Here is an 18,846-nt window from a genome sequence, read left to right as displayed (position 1 = left end):
AAATCCATTGTTTTGGTTGGTGCTTCTACTATATTGAAAAAGATCATGTTTCACATTTTAACCATACCTTAAACATTAAGAATACCCCTTAAGAAATGTTTTCAGGCCCTGTACATTTTTAAAATACATATGAATTTACCCATAACTGTGGAGAAAATAAATTTCTAAAAGTACAAGATTCTGATGAGTCACTTACAATTTTATATAAAAACCAAACTGAAAAACTTACGCCGTATATTCATAAGGAAGAACAGATTCCACTGAATCAAGCCTGTTCACAAATAGTTCTATTTCAGCCTGAAAATGAAGAAACAAAGAATTAGAATATAAACAAATGGAGATCAAAACTTAAGTCATGCTTAGAACCAAAAACTAATTTGACATGTTTGAAATGTAAAATTTTATGATAAACATTTCTCTGTAAATCTATTCACTGAGTGGACTTATATGCAGTTAAATTACAACAAAATGTTTTCATAGTTTCAAATTTCTCCAATATTTTTTAAAAGATTTATATATTCATTTATGGGGGAGGGGCAGAGGGGGAGAATCTTCAAGTAGACTTCCTGTTGAGTGCAGAGCCCCATGCAGGGCTCAATCCCACAACCCATGAGATCGTTACCTGAGCTGAAACCAAGAGTTGCAAGCTTAACCAAATACGCCACTCAGGAGCCTCTCTCTTTTGCTGTTTTCAAGATTTATTTATTTATTAGTTATTTGAGAAAGAAAAGAGGGAGAGAGAGAGAAGTATGAGGATGAAATGATTTAACATTTGTAAATAATTTCAAACTACCTAAAAACATAGGGAACACAACTTCAGTCTGGAGGCAGCATAATGCCAGACTGCTCAGGTCCTTTTATTCCACTTTACCTGCCATCACATTTGTCCCAACCCACATCTACAACTGATTTTCAAGTAGTATTCAGAGAAGAAATGTGAGTCTGAACAAGAACCAAAGCAAGTGGCTAGTCACAAAAGGCTCTAAAATACGAAGGCACAGCCACAGAAAAGGAAAACTGTGGACATTTCAACTGCTCAATATTGGAGAAGTCCAGAGTGGGAAAAATTCTGAAAAAGGAGAATCTGGGGATCCCTGGGTGGCTCAGCAGTTTGGCGGCTGCCTTTGGCTCAGGGCGTGAGACTGGAGTCCCGGGATCAAGTCCTACATTGGTCTCCCTGTATGGAGCCTGCTTCTCCCTCTGCCTGTGTCTCTGCCTCTCTCTTTCTCTGTCTCTCAGGAATAAATAAATTCAAAAAAAAAAAAAAAAAGGAGAATCTTAACTCAGTCATAATAAAACAATCACAACAGAAATGCTGGAACTCATAAATGGATGCTCATGAACTTTGAGTTATCTGACCAGCAAAGCCCAGAAGTTGATCTCCTATATACTAAGGTTCTTCCTTCTATCCCCACTTCACTGAAAACTAAAATTTCAATTTTAGGTTGTATCAAAGAAAGGAATAAATACAAAATATGACTACTTAAAAATTGGCTCTACAGGTTAAAACTGCATCAATTGTAGAAGTCAATAATTAGCAGCCAGGGATCTCCAAGGTGAGGCAGAAGTGGTGGAGAGTACTCAGCATGGAATATACAGCAGTACTCCAACATGGTGAAGAGCCCAGCCTTTAGAATCGGACACTCTAGGAGCTGAATCTTTGCTTCACCACTTACTAGGTACATACACTTGAGAAGGTTACTTCATTTTATTCAGCTTCATTTTCTCCATTTATAAATCACAGGACTGTTCTGAAGATTAATTAAGGCACCCACAAAGTACACAAATTGTATTCTTTATTGTTATTATTAGCATAGACAATAAATAGGTTTGAAAGTTGAGAATAAGAGCAAAGAAAATATATTTCAAAAGTTTCTTCCAGGGGCACCTGGGTGGCTCAGTGGTTGAGCATCCGCCTTGGGTTCAGGGTGTGATCCCGGGGTCCTGAGATCGAGTCCCATATCAAGCTCCCTGCAGGGAACCTGCTTCTCCCTCTGCCTATGTCTCTGCCTCTCTTTATGTGTCTCTCATTAATAAATAAATAAAATCTTTAAAAAAAAGTTTCCTCCAAAGCCTTTCATGAATAGTTAGTTATTTTTAATGGCAAAAGAGAAAGACTTTGTAACCTTTTAGAGCACATTTAAAGTAGCGATTATTAACTACTATACTTACTAAAAGGACACTGATTTTAAAAAGTGCAAGGAAGAATAGGAAGTAAGAGCATCAAGAACTAGGCTCTAGGCCCACAGAGCACAGACCTGTCTCTAGAATTTGTGTGTGTTTCTATGAGTGTGTCAAGGATGTGGGATATAAAGTACATGTCTGTGGCTTTGTTTCAGATGTTCAAAAATATACCTTTGGAAGGGCTTCCCTTTGTGAAGAGCCAATGGCAGCAGGAGTTTTTTTATCCATATTGACCTTGCTTGCTTTCCCAACCCTAGCTCTCAGATCCAGTATTATTGAACAATCACAGCTTTAAAATAGTTTTATTCAAAAAATTTAATTTCTGAAAGCAAACTTTCTAAGCTCCATGTACTTTTCCCACAGAAAAGAAAAACAATTGTTGGAATGTGAATTTATCATAGTCAAAGTCATTCCAACGCCAAATTTCCTATTTGAAACATTATCAGTAACCCACATACACTGATTAGTTTCCAGAAGCTAAGAATCAATCTCTTATTCCAGAGGAATTCTGATAATGTGACCTAAATACCAATAAACATATATCAATTATATCAAAAAGTTCATATGTAATTATGTTTTTTAGATATTTCAAGATCTTCAAACTCTATCTATGGTTAAATTAAAACAAGTAAAATATACATCTGCACAAAGCAAAATTTAGAATTGTTTTCTTATATTTTATTTATATTCCATATTTATAGGCAACTGCTCCCAAAGTAACAGACACACAATTTATTAAACATTTCTAAACATAACTACCTAGAAAAAATATGTAAAAGTATGATTCTGGGGACGCCTGGGTGGCTCAAGTGTTGAGCATCTTGCCTTCGGCTCAGGGCGTGATCCCGATTCTGGGATCAAGTTCCGATTGGGCTCCCTGGGAGGAGCCTGCTTCTCCCTCTGCCTAGGTCTCTTCTCTGCTCTCTCTGTCTCTCATGAATAAATGAATTAAAATCTTAAAAAAAAAAAGTATGATTCTGGTAAAACTGTCCCTATAACAGATGACATGATACTATACTTAAAACCTTAAGGACTCACCAAAAAACTATTAGAATAACTGAATTCACTAAAGTAATAGGATGCAAGATACAAAAATCTGTTATGCTTCTGTTCACTAAAATGAAGTAGCAACAAAGAGAAACTAAAAAAATAATGCCATTTACAATTACACCCAAAAGAATAAAATACCTAGAGGTAACCTTAACCAAGGAGGTGAAAGACCTGTACTCTGAAAACTATAGAGCACTGATGAAAGAAACTGAAGATGACACAAATGGAAAGATATATCATGCTCATGATTGAAAGAATATCGTTAAAATGTCCACACTATCCAAAGCAATCTACTGATTCAATGCAATCCTTATCAAAATACTAATAGTATTTTTCACAGAACTAAAACAAATAGACCTAAAATTCTATGGAACCAGAAAAGACTCTGAAAAGCCAAAACAAAACTAGAGGATTCAACAATCCCAGATTTCAAGATATACTACAAAGCCATAGTAATCAAAACAGTATGACCCTGGCACAAAAAAAACAGACACACAGATCAATGCAATAGGACAGAGACCCCAGAAATAAACCCACACCATTCATTATATGGTCAATGAATCTACGGCAAAGGAGGCATGAATTTACAATGGGGAAAAGACAGCCTCTTCAAAAAATGGTGCTTGGAAGACTGGATCACTTTTTTACACCCTACACAAAAAGAAACTCGAAACAGATTAAAGATCTAAATGTGAGAACTGAAACCACAAAACTCCTATAAGAAAACATAGCCAATAATCTCTTTGACATCAGCCTCAGCAACATAGTTATGGATAGTCTTCCTCAGGCAAGGGCAACAAAAGCAACAATAAACTATTGGGACTACACCAAACTACAAGCTTTTGCACAGCAAAGGAAACCATCAACAAAATGAAAAGAAAACCTACTGAATGGGAGAAGATATATATGATAAAGGGTTAATATCCAAAGTATACAAAGAACTCGTACAATGTAACATTAAAAAACAAAATTAAAATTAAAAATGGGCAAAGGACCTGAACAGACATTTTTCCAAAGACATCTAGATGGCCAACAGACACATGAAAAGATACCCAACATCACTCATCAGCAGGGAAATGAAATCAAAACCGCAATGAGATATCACCTCACACCTGTCAGAATGGCTAAAATGAAAAAGACAAGAAACAGCATGTGTTGGCAAGGATGTGGAGAAAATGGAATCCTTGTGCACTGTTGGTGGGATTATAAACTGGTGCAGCCACTGTGGAAAACAGGATAGAGGTTCTTGAAAAAATTAAAAATAGAAATACCATACAACCCAGTAATTTCACTGCTGCGCATTTATCCAAAGAAAACAAAAATGCTAATTTGAACATATATATGCACCCTATGTTTGTTTACTATAGCATTATTTACAATAGCCCACATATGGGAACAACCTAAGTGTCCACTGATAGAAGGATAAGGAAAGTGTGATAGACGCACACAAAAATATTACTCAGCCATAAAAAATAGAATAAGATCTTGCCATTTGCAACAACATGGACAAACCCTGAGGGTATTATGCTAAGTAAAATAACTTGGACAGAGAAAGACAAATATTGTATTTCATTCATTCACATGTGTAATCTAAAAAGCAAAACAACAACAAAAAAAGCAGAAAACAGATCCATAATACAAAGAACAAACTGGTGGTTGCCAGAGGGGAAGAGGATGTGATGTTGGGCAAAATGGATGAAGGACAGTGGAAGGAACAGGCTTCCAGTTATGGAATGAAAAAATCACAGGGATGAGAAGTACAGCATAAGGAATATAGTCAATGGTATTATAATAGAGTTGTATGACAGTTTAGGGTGTCCAATACTAGTTGCATACTTAAAACTAATGTAACATTGTGTGTCAACTACAATTTAAAGAAAAAGTATGATTCTAAATTTCCTTTTATCAAAAAACTGTAAATTAATTCATTTAAACATTCTTTTTTTTTTTTTTAACACAAGGGGGTATATTCAGTTATTTTTCCTTACTGGACAGGAAAGAAAATCTTTCATCTAAGAACACAATCTATATATCAAACAGTAAAGAAGTGGCAGATGTTTTGGGGAGTTTAGTTGTTAGGTATGAATTCATGTTGACAAGCTGACAATTAACTGAAAGTTAAATGCAGCAACAGTGAACTGCTCACTAATCAGCTATTAGCCATCAGATTGCTACTCAGCACACTGAGGACCAATCTAAAGTAAAACAACACGCAGCAGCTAACTGAAATGATCGAAACTTTTATGAAGTAGATTAGACTGCACATTTTACTCTGTAAAGATCTATTAACTTCTGATCAGGGCTTTATTCTATTTATTACAGTCAATACATTGTCCCTTAATTTTAAGAAAGTAAAATGAATTCTAGAGGGAAAAAATACCATAGTTCAATTCTTTTATTACTATGGTTTCAAAAACTAACAACACAAAACAAAAGAAAAAAATTAAATGAGAAACCTTAACAGCAATGAAAGTAATACAACGTTAATGTTTTCCATATTGTCACATAGCTATTAAAATAAATAAGAATTATAAAATATTCTGGAGACACAGCAAATCATTTAGCTAAAGGCATTATAAAGCAAACCTATTTTTTTTTCAAATCTACATTTTTTGAAAGAAACCTGGCAATATCAAATAGAGCTATAAAATTGCTTCTTGCCTTTGACCTAGTAATTTTTTATTTGTAAATATGTAAGTAATTTCTACTGAATATATTCTAGCAACATTATTTATAACAGAAGAAACTGGAACCAGGGATCCCTGGGCGGTGCAGCGGTTTAGCGCCTGCCTTTGGCCCAGGGCGTGATCCTGGAGACCCGGGATCGAATCCCACGTCGGGCTCCCGATGCATGGAGCCTGCTTCTCCCTCTGCCTGTGTCTCTGCCTCTCTCTCTCTCTCTCTCTCTCTCTCTCTATCATAAATAAATAAATAAATAAATAAAAAAAAGAAACTGGAACCAATCTCAGTGCCCTATAGGCAAGAAATGGTTAAGCAAACCACAGTACAGTAATAGAATAAAATACTATATGGCCAATAAAAACCAGTAAGAATGTGCACTATGTTGATATTCAAATGTATATACACGTAGTAAGTCTAAAAAAAAAATAAAGGGAACCCACAGAACATAGTCATAGTATTTATGAAGGCTCATAAAGATCATACATCAGAAGTTAGAGCAATATAAGTAGAATTTTATGTTCACTGGACTATTTCTCTGCCATAAACATAAAATGAACATAAAATAATTTTGAGAGGAGAAAATGACCAAACCCTCAAGATTCTTTTGACTGTCTCTCAACAATATATACATAATGTACTAAACATGGGACAGTGTACAAGTAATGACTACACTACAAAAATTACAAATGCTGAAGATATACCTGTTTCATCTTTATACTTGAAAACGTTTTATAATATCACAACCAATAAATATTGTGCTTTTTCTCTAAATAATGCAAATCACTTTTCAAAGGGAACAGATAGTAAGCAAATATGATCATCCCTATTCTACAGATGGAAAAACTGATGGAAACAGTATCAGTGTCCTACACAATTCATCCAACTCTTGATTTCCTATCCTTAACAGCATCTTTTGGAAAGAATTTTTCCCATTCACATTTTACTTTTCATTATTTTTTTTCATTATTTTAAAAATAATTTCCTTAACTTTTCTGAACAGTATATACATGACTGTCCTTCTTAAATATGAAATATATGAGAAAAAATTGTTAATACACTGACTGAAGTAATAAACATTTGAACTATTTACTGTTTTTCTCCTCTGAGAGGCAACAAGGATACATATATATATCATATACACATATTATATATCATATATCATATATATGATATATACATATATTTTAAGATTTTTATCTATTTATTCATGAGAGACACAGAGAGAGGCAGAGACACAGGCAGAGAAAGAAGCAGGCTCCGTGCAGGGAGCCTGATTCAGAACTCGATCCCGGAACTCCAGGATCATGCCCTGAGCCAAAGGCAGATGCTCAATCACTGAGCCAGCCAGGCATCCCAAGAAGATATATTAAAATCTACTTCAAATTCTCTATCACAGTCAAATTGCAGGAAAAAAGGGTTACTGGTATATCTTTCTATTCTTCTAAGAGTTGTTTCCATTGACTAAGATGTGAGAGCAGTTGGCAACAAAGATGAAACCCAAATATTTCAGAAAAAAACATTTTGCCTTGCCTGTTTTATCCCTATAGTTTTGAAAATTAAAAATCCCAAAGGGCTCCCCCAAATTATCCAAAAGTTAACTTAAAAGTAGCTACTTAGGGGATCCCTTAGGGGATCCGTGGGTGGCTCCGCGGTTTAGTGCCTGCCTTTGGCCCAGGGCGCAATCCTGGAGTCCAGGGATCGGGGTCCACGTCCATGGAGCCTGCTTCTCCCTCCTCCTGTGTCTCTGCCTTTCTCTCTCTCTCTGTATGTGTCTATCATAAATCAATCAATCAACCTTAAAAAAAAAAGCAGCTACTTAAAGAAGGACTGTTGAGAAACCAAAAATCATCTAAGAGGCAGACCACCTGTAAATTTCACTCAGACTGATTTTCCGAAGTCCATCTCAAATGTCACTTCCTCTCTGCAGCTTTCCCCTAAGACTCCAATGCACAGATGTTTCCTCATTTGTGTTTTAAGGCACTTTGGACATACATCTTTTATAACATATCAGATTTCAATGATCTGTTATAAACTTATGTCCTTTACTCTGAGGTCCCCAGAAGACAGGGATGAATTTTTTTTTTTTTTTTTTTTTTTTTTTGTCTCTAAGGCACTCAGAATACAATACAGGATTGCTGTTAGATTTAAATTTAAAGACCAAACACTAGTTTTTAAAGGCTGGTTACTAAAATATTTAACGGAAAAAGCAGTGTGCTTTCAAGACTAACTCTCTTTTCTATTTGCAAGCACTATATTCTTTCAGTCAGAACTCTCAAAGAGTGAAAGCTTCTTGCTGCAGGGTATGAAAGTTAACAGTTTGAGAGTGGTAACTGTCAACATGAGTAAAACTTAAAGATCCTTAGACATTTTTAGAGATCCAAGATTTTTTTTTATTTTTTTAAAGATTTTATTTATTCATGAGAGGGACAGAGGCAGAGACACAGGTAGAAGAAGCAGGCTCCCTGAGGGGATCAACTCCCAAGACCCTGGGATCGCGCCCTAGGCCAAAGGCAGACGCTCAACCACTGAGCCACACAGGTGCCCGAGACTGAAGATTTTAAAGCAAACTGTAAAATGCTATGAAGAATTTAATAGCTTATTTAATGCCCTAAAAGAAGCTTAAAATTCATAGCTACGGTAAAGCTAGCAGTAATAAAATAAACACGTCTTTAAAAATAAAATCAAACTTAATAAATAAACCTATTTACAGACTGTAAAAGTTTGCTGAACGATTATTTGAATTGTTAAAATTATTACTGGCTTCAAAGAGATCCTCATGCCCCAACGGTGTTAGCAACTTAAAACTATTATGTCTACCGTCATGCTCTATAGCAAATAACGTAAAATCAAGTTACTAATATGCCTCTTCACTAGCAGTTAAGCTGAAAACCTTGAGTGTAAAGGTCGTAAGAGATCAAAGTTTTCAGGATCTGTCCTAGGAATAATACGCGTTTCTCCTGCTACCTGCTTTTCAGTGTTTAAAACAATGTCAGAGAAACGAAGTGCTGGGATCTTCTACAATTTCTGCAGGCTAAAAAATATTTTAAGTTTAAGAGTTAGAAATGAACAGTCTCCACTATTAGAGCAACTTTTTATTGATGCAGTTTACGCGGTTCTGGGTGTTAAGAGTTCACAAAAAAAGGAACACACTGCTAAGTGTGAAGTTAAAACACCGAAGTCCTAGAAAGAAAACAAGCTCTCAGAACCAACCAGGAGTTCCAAGAAAGTAGGAAAAAAAAAAAAAAAACTCGGGAAGCAATGAAATTCTTAAAAAAGTAACTGCAAGACCCAGTCGTCCACTTTCTTGGAGTGCGTGACCCAGGGCGGTGAGCCAACACTCCCCCGTGGACTGCGTGCGGGCCCGCATGCACCCAACTCCAACGGAGGGCCATGCATACACACAGCCCGTTTGCAGGCAAACGGACCAGAGCTGCTCGTGCTACCTGGACCTTTAGACCCGAGGCGAGCCTGAGGCCCACTGAGCCCCGCAGAATCTACCCCTAAAAGGCCATTCCAGAACCTCCGACCTGCCGCCGGGCGGACACCGGACCCATCCCAGCTACGCCCCCTTCCCCTCGGACCGCAGCTCTCCGGCTAAGGGGAGGTTGCCCTTCGGTCAGAGCACTCAGGGTCCGCCAGGCCTCACTCACCTTACACTCGTCACTCTTTTTGTCTTCTTCGCAGAAGTTGACTGGCGCCAGGCCGGGCAGGTAGAAGGCGGCGCCCGGACGTGGGCCTGGGGCCGCCCTCAGGAGCAGCAACAGCAGCACCAGCCCCGGCCACCGAGGCGGAGACAACACCGGCAGCCTCGCGCTCATGACGGCTGTTTCCGGAAAAGGGCAGCCGAGCCGAGGGGGTGAAGAGGGAAGGAGGGACGGGGAGCCTCGGGGACGACTACAAGATCGCGGGAGCTGAAGGGGGACCGCCCCGCCACGGACAGTTCCGGTTGCGCTAGGAGACGCCGCGGGTCCCGCAACAGAAACCGAACCGGAGCTCGACGGAGCATGCGCAACGCCGCCTGCACATGCTCAGTGAGAGGGGCCGCAAGCGCCGGGAGGAGTTTCCGGGACGGAGCCTGGAGGAAATCCACTTTCCAGGTTTTCAGCAGGCTGACGAGGGGGCTGCTGGCTTCCGCGTTCGCGGCTCGCCTTCCAAATTCAGATGTGGAGCTGCCTGGCGGCGTCCAGGAGGGCACCCCCGGTCGCGCTGGCGTCCCCGGCTCGCTGCTTTGGTTCAGTTTCCCATAGCAATTACGAGGTTTCCTCGCCACACCTCTCCTGGCACGTCAACCCTTGTCATAGAGTTGGTGCTCCAGAAAATGCTTGCTGATGGAGGCGGCCTTGGCGGCGGGAAGAAGTTCGGGAAACACCTGTTTGGGAGCAGGATAAGGAAATAAAAGGGAAAAACTAGCCAAAAAGTCTCATATGGTTTTGAGTGTCCGTGTTTGCACGGACAGGTTCCAAGCGTTGGATGCCGTGAGCCATTTTTGCCTGGGACAGTAATTGTGCAGAATAAACAAGATCTCTTTAAAGATGAGTGGAAATGAGGTGGGGGAAAAAATCAGGAGTAGGCAAACAGAAGGTAGTGTTGATGTTTCTTTGCAAAAGAAGATGGGCAAGAGTTAAGTGAGGATAGTCGTTCTAGTGAAATAGCAATCTGGTATTGATGAAGTTTTGGAATTATAGGTGAGGTCCGGAGCTGACGACCAAGAAAGAATTCTTGAGACGCCTTTGGTGCAAAATCGTGGTTTTATTAAAGCACGGAGACAGGACCCATGGGCAGGAAAAGCTGCTGCCCCGGGGCCTATGAGGGGTGGCTGATTATATACCTGAAAGTTGTGAGGGGTTTGAGGATACTGTATTCTCTAAGGGATTTTGGGAGCAAGATTTCCAGGACCTTGAGGGGGCTAGCTGTTGTTGGGAAAAGCTCATTTACTACCGTCTAATAAAACCTGAGTCATGAGACCCTTCAGATGTGCTTGGGGGATGATTGATTGCCAACACGTATCTTTGGTGGGGAGAGATTAAAGACATTTCTAAAGGAATTTTTTCTTTTTTTTTAAGATTTTATTTATTTATTTATTTATTTATTTATTCATTTATTTATTTATTTATTTATTTTGATAGTCACACACACACACACACACAGAGGCAGAGACACAGGCGGAGGGAGAAGCAGGCTCCATGCCGGGAGACGGATGTGGAACTTGATCCCAGGTCTCCAGGATCAGGCCCAGGACTGAAGGTGGCCCTAAACCGTTGAGCCACCCAGGCTGCCTTAAAGGAATTTTTATATGTTAAAATACACTTACAGGATCCTGAGGGTTGGGCTAAGACTGCCTTTTGCCCTTAGCAAAGTATTAACATGGAGGCAGTTGAGTCTGTAGAGGAATGTCCCTTTGCCTTCAAGGACTTGTCAATGTGCTGCCCCAGGTTTGTGCTTTGTCCTCAGCTAGTCCTCTGTTCTGCCATTGGTTACAATCACCTTTGAGCAAGTTTCTGTCACTTTCCTGATTGAAGTGATGCGAAGACCATCTGTGTATTTATGTATTTGTGTGTGTGTGTGAATTTTCTTGAGTACTTTTCAAGGAGCAACTTGCTTTTGGTAACATAATGTCAATTCAGTTGAGCTTTGAAAGACTTTGTAAGGATGGATTCTCTTAGACTATATATCAAGGAATGAAAACCTGGGAGTACCTCCAACTCAAGAATGGGCAAATTTGTTAAATCAGTAACTCAGGAAAGTGTGCAGCCTCATGCAATTTTATCTAAATTCTTGTGGGTATTTCCTCCCCTGGACAGTTTACAGTGTTCATTAAATTTTCAAAGGGATCTATGACTCTACAAAAAAAGGTTGAAAACCACTCACTGTTCGGTACTGTGGAGTAACCAGAACAATGAAAGATAAAATTCTTTCATGCAAAGCCAAATCGCATAAACTCCAGTGAGAACACTACTATCTAGTTAATGTGACCCTGAGCAAGTTAATTAATCAAATCCAGGGTAGTAGAACTGGAAAGCAGAGAGAAGAGAATGCTCATCTTAAGGTTGTTGTGAAGATTAAATGAAAAAAAATATGTTAAGTGCTGAACACACTGCTTGGCACAGAGAAATGGCAATCATTTTTATAACAAAAGCCAAGGTACTGGGGGCCTGAGCAGTGGCCATTCTTCCGGCAAATCAATTAAACATATCTGTGAGCATCCAGTTTGAGCTAGGGAAAAGGATTTATAACATTCTGATGGAGATTTCCAACATAAGAGGAAGCAGACGGTCAAGGAGAGGGAAGGAAAAGTAGCATTTCTGTTCAATTATCTTTTATTTTTCCTTGACCTTCACTACCTCACTGGCCCCATCATCCCCAACCTTTCTTCGCTCAGTTTTCCCCATCTCAGGAAATGACACTGCTGCCCCTTGCTCAAGAATCCAAACCTGAAAAAAAAAAAAAAAAAAAAAAAAAGAATCCAAACCTGGGGATGCCTGGGTGGTTCAGTGGTTGAGCGTCTGCCTTTGACTCAGGGCTGATCCCAGGGTCTGGGATAGGGTCCCATATCAGGCTCCTGCAGAGAACCTGCTTCTCCTTCTGCCTATGTCTCTGCCTCTCTCTCTCTATCTCATGAATAAATAAATTAAAAAAAAAAAAAAAAACAAAAAACAAACCTGAGAGATAACCCAAGTGTCTCGTTTCCTCACTCCTAACATATAGTCTGCTTGCTGGGCGCTGAACAAGACTAAATCCTTTCCATGTCTGCGGCCACACCCTCGTCCAAGCCAAAATCTTAGATCCCCCTGAACTTCACCCTCACTGCAATAGCCTTTCAGCTTCCACTCCTGCCAACAGCGATCTTATAGTCTTTAAATCCCTCAAAACCATTCATCTGCTTAACTCCGGCACCCCATGCTTCCACTATCTGGAATTAACGTGGTTATGCTTACCAGCTCACTTCCCTTTTATATATAAACTCTGAGATAAGGACTCTGTTTCTACATCCTACATCTCTACATCCCCAGAGCCTGGAGCAGCGTGTAGAACAAAGTGGAGTCAGTAACTGGAAAGCACTACAAGACCAGTACTGGCCGGACCACAGAAATTCCAAATCTGAATTTAGAATCGGAGGCTTCAAGTGCTGAAATAAACCTCAGGTTTTCCAGATGCATTTAACCTTTTATAGAACAATGAAGGGGCGTGACTGCCCGCAGCCAATCAGCTACTTACTGAGGCTGAGACCTCAGAGATCTGGGGGTTCAAGGAAGTCCCGGGTTCCTTTCCTCCAAACCCCGCCGCCTCTCGAGCCCCCGAAACTCAGCATCACCAAAAACCCGGAGAAGTGGAGTCTTGCTCCATAAATGGTCTCCGGACTCCAGTCCCAAACCTGTCTGACCAGAGTGCGGACGGCGCATGCGCAGGGCCCACAGGCGGCTCCTCCCCAACTCCTACCCCTGCGACCTCCTCCCGGCTTCCGCCTCCACAGATCAGACACGTCACCCCTCGCTGCCGGGCCGGGTGGTAGGACAGGGGGCGGGGCTGGGCCGCAGGGAGGAGCGGAGCGCTTACTTCCGGATCCGGCCTCTCCCGGAAACGCCGTCCCCGGGGTTCCCTTGGTTACCGTGCTGCGGTGCCCGGGGCGTGGCTCGGGGAGATCGCCCCACCTCCTCGTCCGGGCCACAAAATGGAGTCTCTGGTTGGAGGGGGTCTTTCCTTTGGGCTCTGTCATGCAGAAACCCTGGTGGGGATTCCAATTCCAAACTAGGAAGATACGAAGTTTTCCTTACATCCTCCCTTTGTGACGCTCCTTTTCTCCAAGGACCAGCTCAGACCCGGCTGTGAAAGTTGAGGGATATGATTTTGTCCTTTCCTCCGAGGCAGATAGCGTTTGATGACTCCTGTTTTAGTCTCTTAATAATCTGGCATTCAGTTTTTCCACTCCTCTTTGCCAAAGTAATTTAGACAGCTGTTTTTCTGCGTTTCCCACGGCTTCTATGTGTTTCCTCGCAAATGAAAGTACAGGATGCTTAGTTAAATTTTAACCAGATTAATAATAAACAATATTTTTAGTGCATGTGCATCCCAGATATTCCCTGGGTCATGCATGCATCTTACCTGGCAACCCGATGTCCATGTCAAGTTGCGGGAAGGGCCGCTGTAGTCCGCTAGCTGTATGCTTGGCAATTAATGGGCTTTCAGGAATTTCTAGAAGATAAAAATCACCTCATTGTCCTTTAACTTCTGATATGAAAATATGATAGTCCAAGAGACAAAAAGTGAGTAATCCATGGTCCCCTTACCCCAGTCTAAATACTGCAAGTAGGAAACCATAACTGTCCCTGAACAATAGGCTATAAAGACAAGTTCAGAGCCAACGTATAAGAAATGTTAAGTTTTAAGGTGAAAGAATGGTTCCCAGGACATTGGGATTTATTAGCTAAAATAGGAGTCGCAACCGGAAGGATTATTTAGCCAGCAGAACCTAGGAGAATGAAATCCGCAGAGGCAATCACCACCAAGGGAGAACTCCGAGAAGACAATAATGGCCTGGCTCAAAGCCTCGGCGCCTGCAACATGGGTGGTAGTGTGTCTCTGTCAATACGGAATGACATATTCTAATCATGTAGCTAGTGCTACTTTAAATTTATGCCCAGCAACCAATTTACAAGCTTACAAGCTTTCTGTTTTTAAAAAAGATTTTACTATTTATTCATGAGAGACACAGAGAGAGAGAGAGGCAGAGACACAGGCAGAGGGAGAAGCAGGCTCCATGCAGGGAGCCCGATGTGTGACCTCGGTCACGCCCTGGGCTGAAGGCGGCGCTAACCCGCTGAGCCACCCAGGCTGCCCACAAGCTTATGAGCTTATAATGTAGCTTGCCATGTAGCTTGTTTACAGAGAGCGAATGTTTGCTGGATTCAAGTATCTGTTCTGTGGAATTACTTTTAACAACTCTATTGAGGTATAATTTACATACCATGCATCACTCAGTTTAAGTCTACAATTCAATGATTTTTAGTAAATTTACTGAGTCATGTCATCATCACCCCAATGAGATGACCTTTAATGTTTAATCCCTCTTTCTACACTCAGCTCTAGGCAACCACAAATCTACTGTCTCTACAATGTGTCTTTTCTGTCTCCTTTGGGTTTTTAAAACGACAAATTAATAATTGTTTTTATCTATTCATTTCTGTGTCTGTAGCTAATGTAAATTCAACCCATGGATAGGTATATTTTCAGTGTCCTGACAAGTTACCTGTGTCAGGCTGCTAGGCTGTCCTGGATTCCACAATGTCAATGCCCTCCATGCAAAGGCCTTTAGGACCACACTAGTGGTTGGGTTCATTACTAGTCAGATTTATTATTCAATACAGGGAGGGAGGATGCACATCGTGGTGAACTATGGGACATCTCAGTAAGAGTATTAGGAGGGACTCATTATGGTTTGGAGCTTGTTGGATGTTTTAGGGGAGTAATTAAAGAAGAGGAGCTTTGCTCTGGATAGGATGTTGCCAAGAAGCAGGGGTAATTCTTAAGACTGGATATCTTAATGAACCTTATCTAGAATTATCTAGCCAACAGGCTAGACTGTTGGCTAAAGCTGTATTTGGTAAAGAAACAGCAGTCACTATTCTTAGAGTAGGGGAAATATTTGGTGATTTTCTGGTTTGGCCAATGTTCAGATTTTGTCCCTTCTTAAGACATAATTACAGAGGGGTTGTGTTTTGTCTTGATCATGGTCAGAATGGCCTTGTCTGATGTTCATGTTCTGTGAAATTATTTGTACGCAATGAATGAGGCTTACCTTTAAAGTACCATGCCAGATCCTCATGTCAGGGTCTGTTCTCCTCACCAAAATAATGTCATCCACTTGTCTGGGTAATTATCCAGCTATTCACTCCTCAGTATTACTAGATATACTTACCTTTTTCTTGAAATTTCTGCAAAAATACTAGACACTGGGTAACCTTCAATCCTCAAACTCAGATTGTGATCATTTCTATGGATTTTAAAATGGTTCACCCTTTATTTTATAAGTGAAGCAGTGAACAACAATATTAGTACTCTTTATTTATTTGCTTTCTTTCAGCACCCTGAATCTTTTAAATGGAGTTTAGAAATATTTGCTGTACATATAACTGACAAAAGGTTCCTATCCACGATATAAGAATTGTTATAAATCATTTTTTAAGACAAGTAAGTAGAAAAATGGGCAAAAGATAGAATATCACAAGAGGAGATAGTGGTCCAGAAAAATGAAAACATCTTCAACCTTATTACTTATGAGGAAATTGTAAATTAAAACTTCAGTGAAATAGAGCTATACCGCAGAAGAACTAAAATTTAAAAGACTGACAACATTAAGCATTGACAAGGATGTAGAACAACTGGAAGGTACATACACTGCCAGTGGGAGTATAAATTGATGGGAAATTGTTTCACACACATATTCTATAGCCTAGAAATTTCACTTCTAGACCTAACTACCTACTTCCATTCACCAAAAGATATGTTCACCAAAAGAGAGCTCTAATGTTTTTCTACAGTAGTGTGGATAAATATAATATAGTTCTACTATAGAGTACTACAACAGCGATGAAAACAAATCACTGTTAAAAACAACAACATGTATTAATGTCACAAACATATTAAGTAAAACAGAGAATGAGAGCACTTGCAGGATTCCATTTATATGAAGTTTTTGCCTCAAAAATAGGCAAAAGTAACCTATGATGTTAGAGGTCAGGTTAGTGGATACCTCTTAAAAGCTATAAAGAAGTAGTGATTGGGAGGACATGTGGTGGGGGCTGCTGCAGTGGTGGTATTGTTCTGTATCTTAATCTGTATCTTAATCTTTCCTTCTGTTCCGGTGATAGTTACCTGGATGCAGGGACTTTGTAATAATTCTTGGAGCTGGATACCTATGATCTGTGTACTTTTTTTGTACATATGTTGTACTTCTAAAAAAAAGCTTATTAAAATATATGTCATTGAGGCACCTGGGTAGCTCAGTGGTTGAGTGTCTCCCTTCAGCTCAGGGCATGATCCCAGGGTCCTGGATCAAGTCCTGCATCGGGCTTCCTGCAGGGAACCTGCTTCTCCTGCTGCCTATGTCTCTGTCTCTCTGTGTCTCTCATGAATAAAAATATTTTTTAAATAATAAAATATATATTATTATTGTGAAAAAGTTAGTGATCATTGAAGTTGGGTATTGGGTACAGGAGGTTGGTTATACCATTTTCTCCACCTTTATGCATTTGGGAGTTACCACAATAAAAAGTTTAAATATATATAAACACATATGTTTGCATGTACATATATGTATATGTGTACATATATACTTATGTATGTGTATTTTTGTATGTATATTTATTCATAAATGTTTGAGTTGCACTTGGACTGGCCAGTCTATTCAAAAGTGAACATGATTTCCCAGAGATCACAGCAACATGAATAGAGCCCTGGGATTCCTTTATAATATGTTAGATTGGAAATTAGCATATAAGGAGAATGTTTATGTGCTTATATGGTATTAGCCAACAAAACCAATGTACCTAATATGTAAAATAACAATCTGAATGAAAATCCATATACATATATATTCATAGAAATATATTGAATATGTATTATATGTATATTATAGAAATAGATACAAATACATGGAAGAGAAGGCAGACAATATGACAGAACCTATTATGACAGGGCAAATCCTATTAAAAATGAACTTAGACTAGGATTATACATTTTTTATTTCATGGGAATGTTTCAAATGTTGTTGAAGGGATCCCTGGGTGGCTCAGAGGTTTAGTACCTGCCTTTGGCCTGGGGCATGATCCTGGAGTCTCTGGATCGAATCCCACATCAGGCTCCTTGCATGGAGCCTGCTTCTCCCTCTGTCTGTGTCTCTGCCTCTCTCTCTCTCTCATGAGTAATAATTAAATAAAATATCTTTAAAAAAATGTGGTTGAAATACATGAGATTTGAATGTCATTCATGAATTGTTTGAAAAAAATGAATACATTTTGCTTTGGACTCTGGGCTAATGATTGGTTTGAAACTTCTGAGTATCAGTATGTATATTTCAGTAAAATAAAATGTTGGGCAAAGTTTTTAGAAAAACTTCCATAAAAAGAAATAAAGACAGAGGTTGCCTGAAAGAGCACACGATTGCATAACAAGCATTGTAAGCCCATCACCATGATTACCCTTAAGTAGCTACTGAATGGGCCAAAATATACATGTTCTCCCAGAAGAAAAATATTTGAGTAATTTGGGGTCAGAATGTTTATTGAAAATTTGGACTGAGGGAGTTGGGAAGCATGAACTGAAGAGTAACTGTATAAAAATAATCCGGTGGAGTCACAGCCTGGTCATGTTTTCCTTGAGAGCTAACTTTAGAACATCATGCCCATGTGAGATGAACTTCACTACTATATCTGAATTACAAACTAACAGTAAATACTTGTTTAAACATTTCAGAAACTGATATAAACCAGAAAAAGCTTGTAGGCAAACAGAAACACTTTAACTTCCTCACCCTTTTCTGCCCATACTATTTTCATGGAGTGAAATGGTCTGAACAACCAGGTATCTGCCCAGGGACTTTCCTTCTGTTCTGAGAGGATCTCAACTTCATTGAGCATAAGAATTACCATACATGGGGGGTTGCCTGGGTGGCTTATATGGTTAAGTCTGACTCTTGGTTTCGCTCAGGTCATGATTTTAGTGTCGTGAGATGCAGCCCAGTGATGTGCTTCTGAGTGCAGCACTAAGATTCTCTCTCCTCCCTCTACCCTCCCCCCACTCACATTCTGAATGAATGAATGAATTACTCTATAAGGTAGAAGAAAGAACTTCATATATACTGATCTTCAAAAGCTTCTTAAAGGAGGACACCTGGGTGGCTCAGTGGTTGAACACCTGCCTTCGACCCAGGGCATG

At 39.7% G+C, this 18,846-nt stretch overlaps 1 protein-coding gene across 1 annotated transcript in view; it reads right to left on the bottom strand.

The window, feature by feature from the left end:
- Positions 1 to 9,908, bottom strand: part of TM9SF2 (transmembrane 9 superfamily member 2) — a 54,464-nt gene extending 44,556 nt beyond the window's left edge. The window contains exons 1-2 of the mRNA XM_055336109.1: positions 9,567 to 9,908; positions 230 to 297 (exon numbers count right to left, since the gene is read on the bottom strand). Coding sequence (XP_055192084.1) covers positions 230 to 297; positions 9,567 to 9,734 — 236 coding nt within the window. The 5' untranslated portion in view covers positions 9,735 to 9,908. The remainder of the gene's footprint in view (positions 1 to 229; positions 298 to 9,566) is intronic.
- Positions 9,909 to 18,846: the final 8,938 nt, after the last annotated feature.

The sequence above is a fragment of the Nyctereutes procyonoides genome, unplaced genomic scaffold, assembly GCF_905146905.1.
Source record: "Nyctereutes procyonoides isolate TBG_1078 unplaced genomic scaffold, NYPRO_anot_genome, whole genome shotgun sequence".
Taxonomy (NCBI): domain Eukaryota; kingdom Metazoa; phylum Chordata; class Mammalia; order Carnivora; family Canidae; genus Nyctereutes; species Nyctereutes procyonoides.
This window is presented reverse-complemented; position numbering and strand designations above follow the sequence as displayed.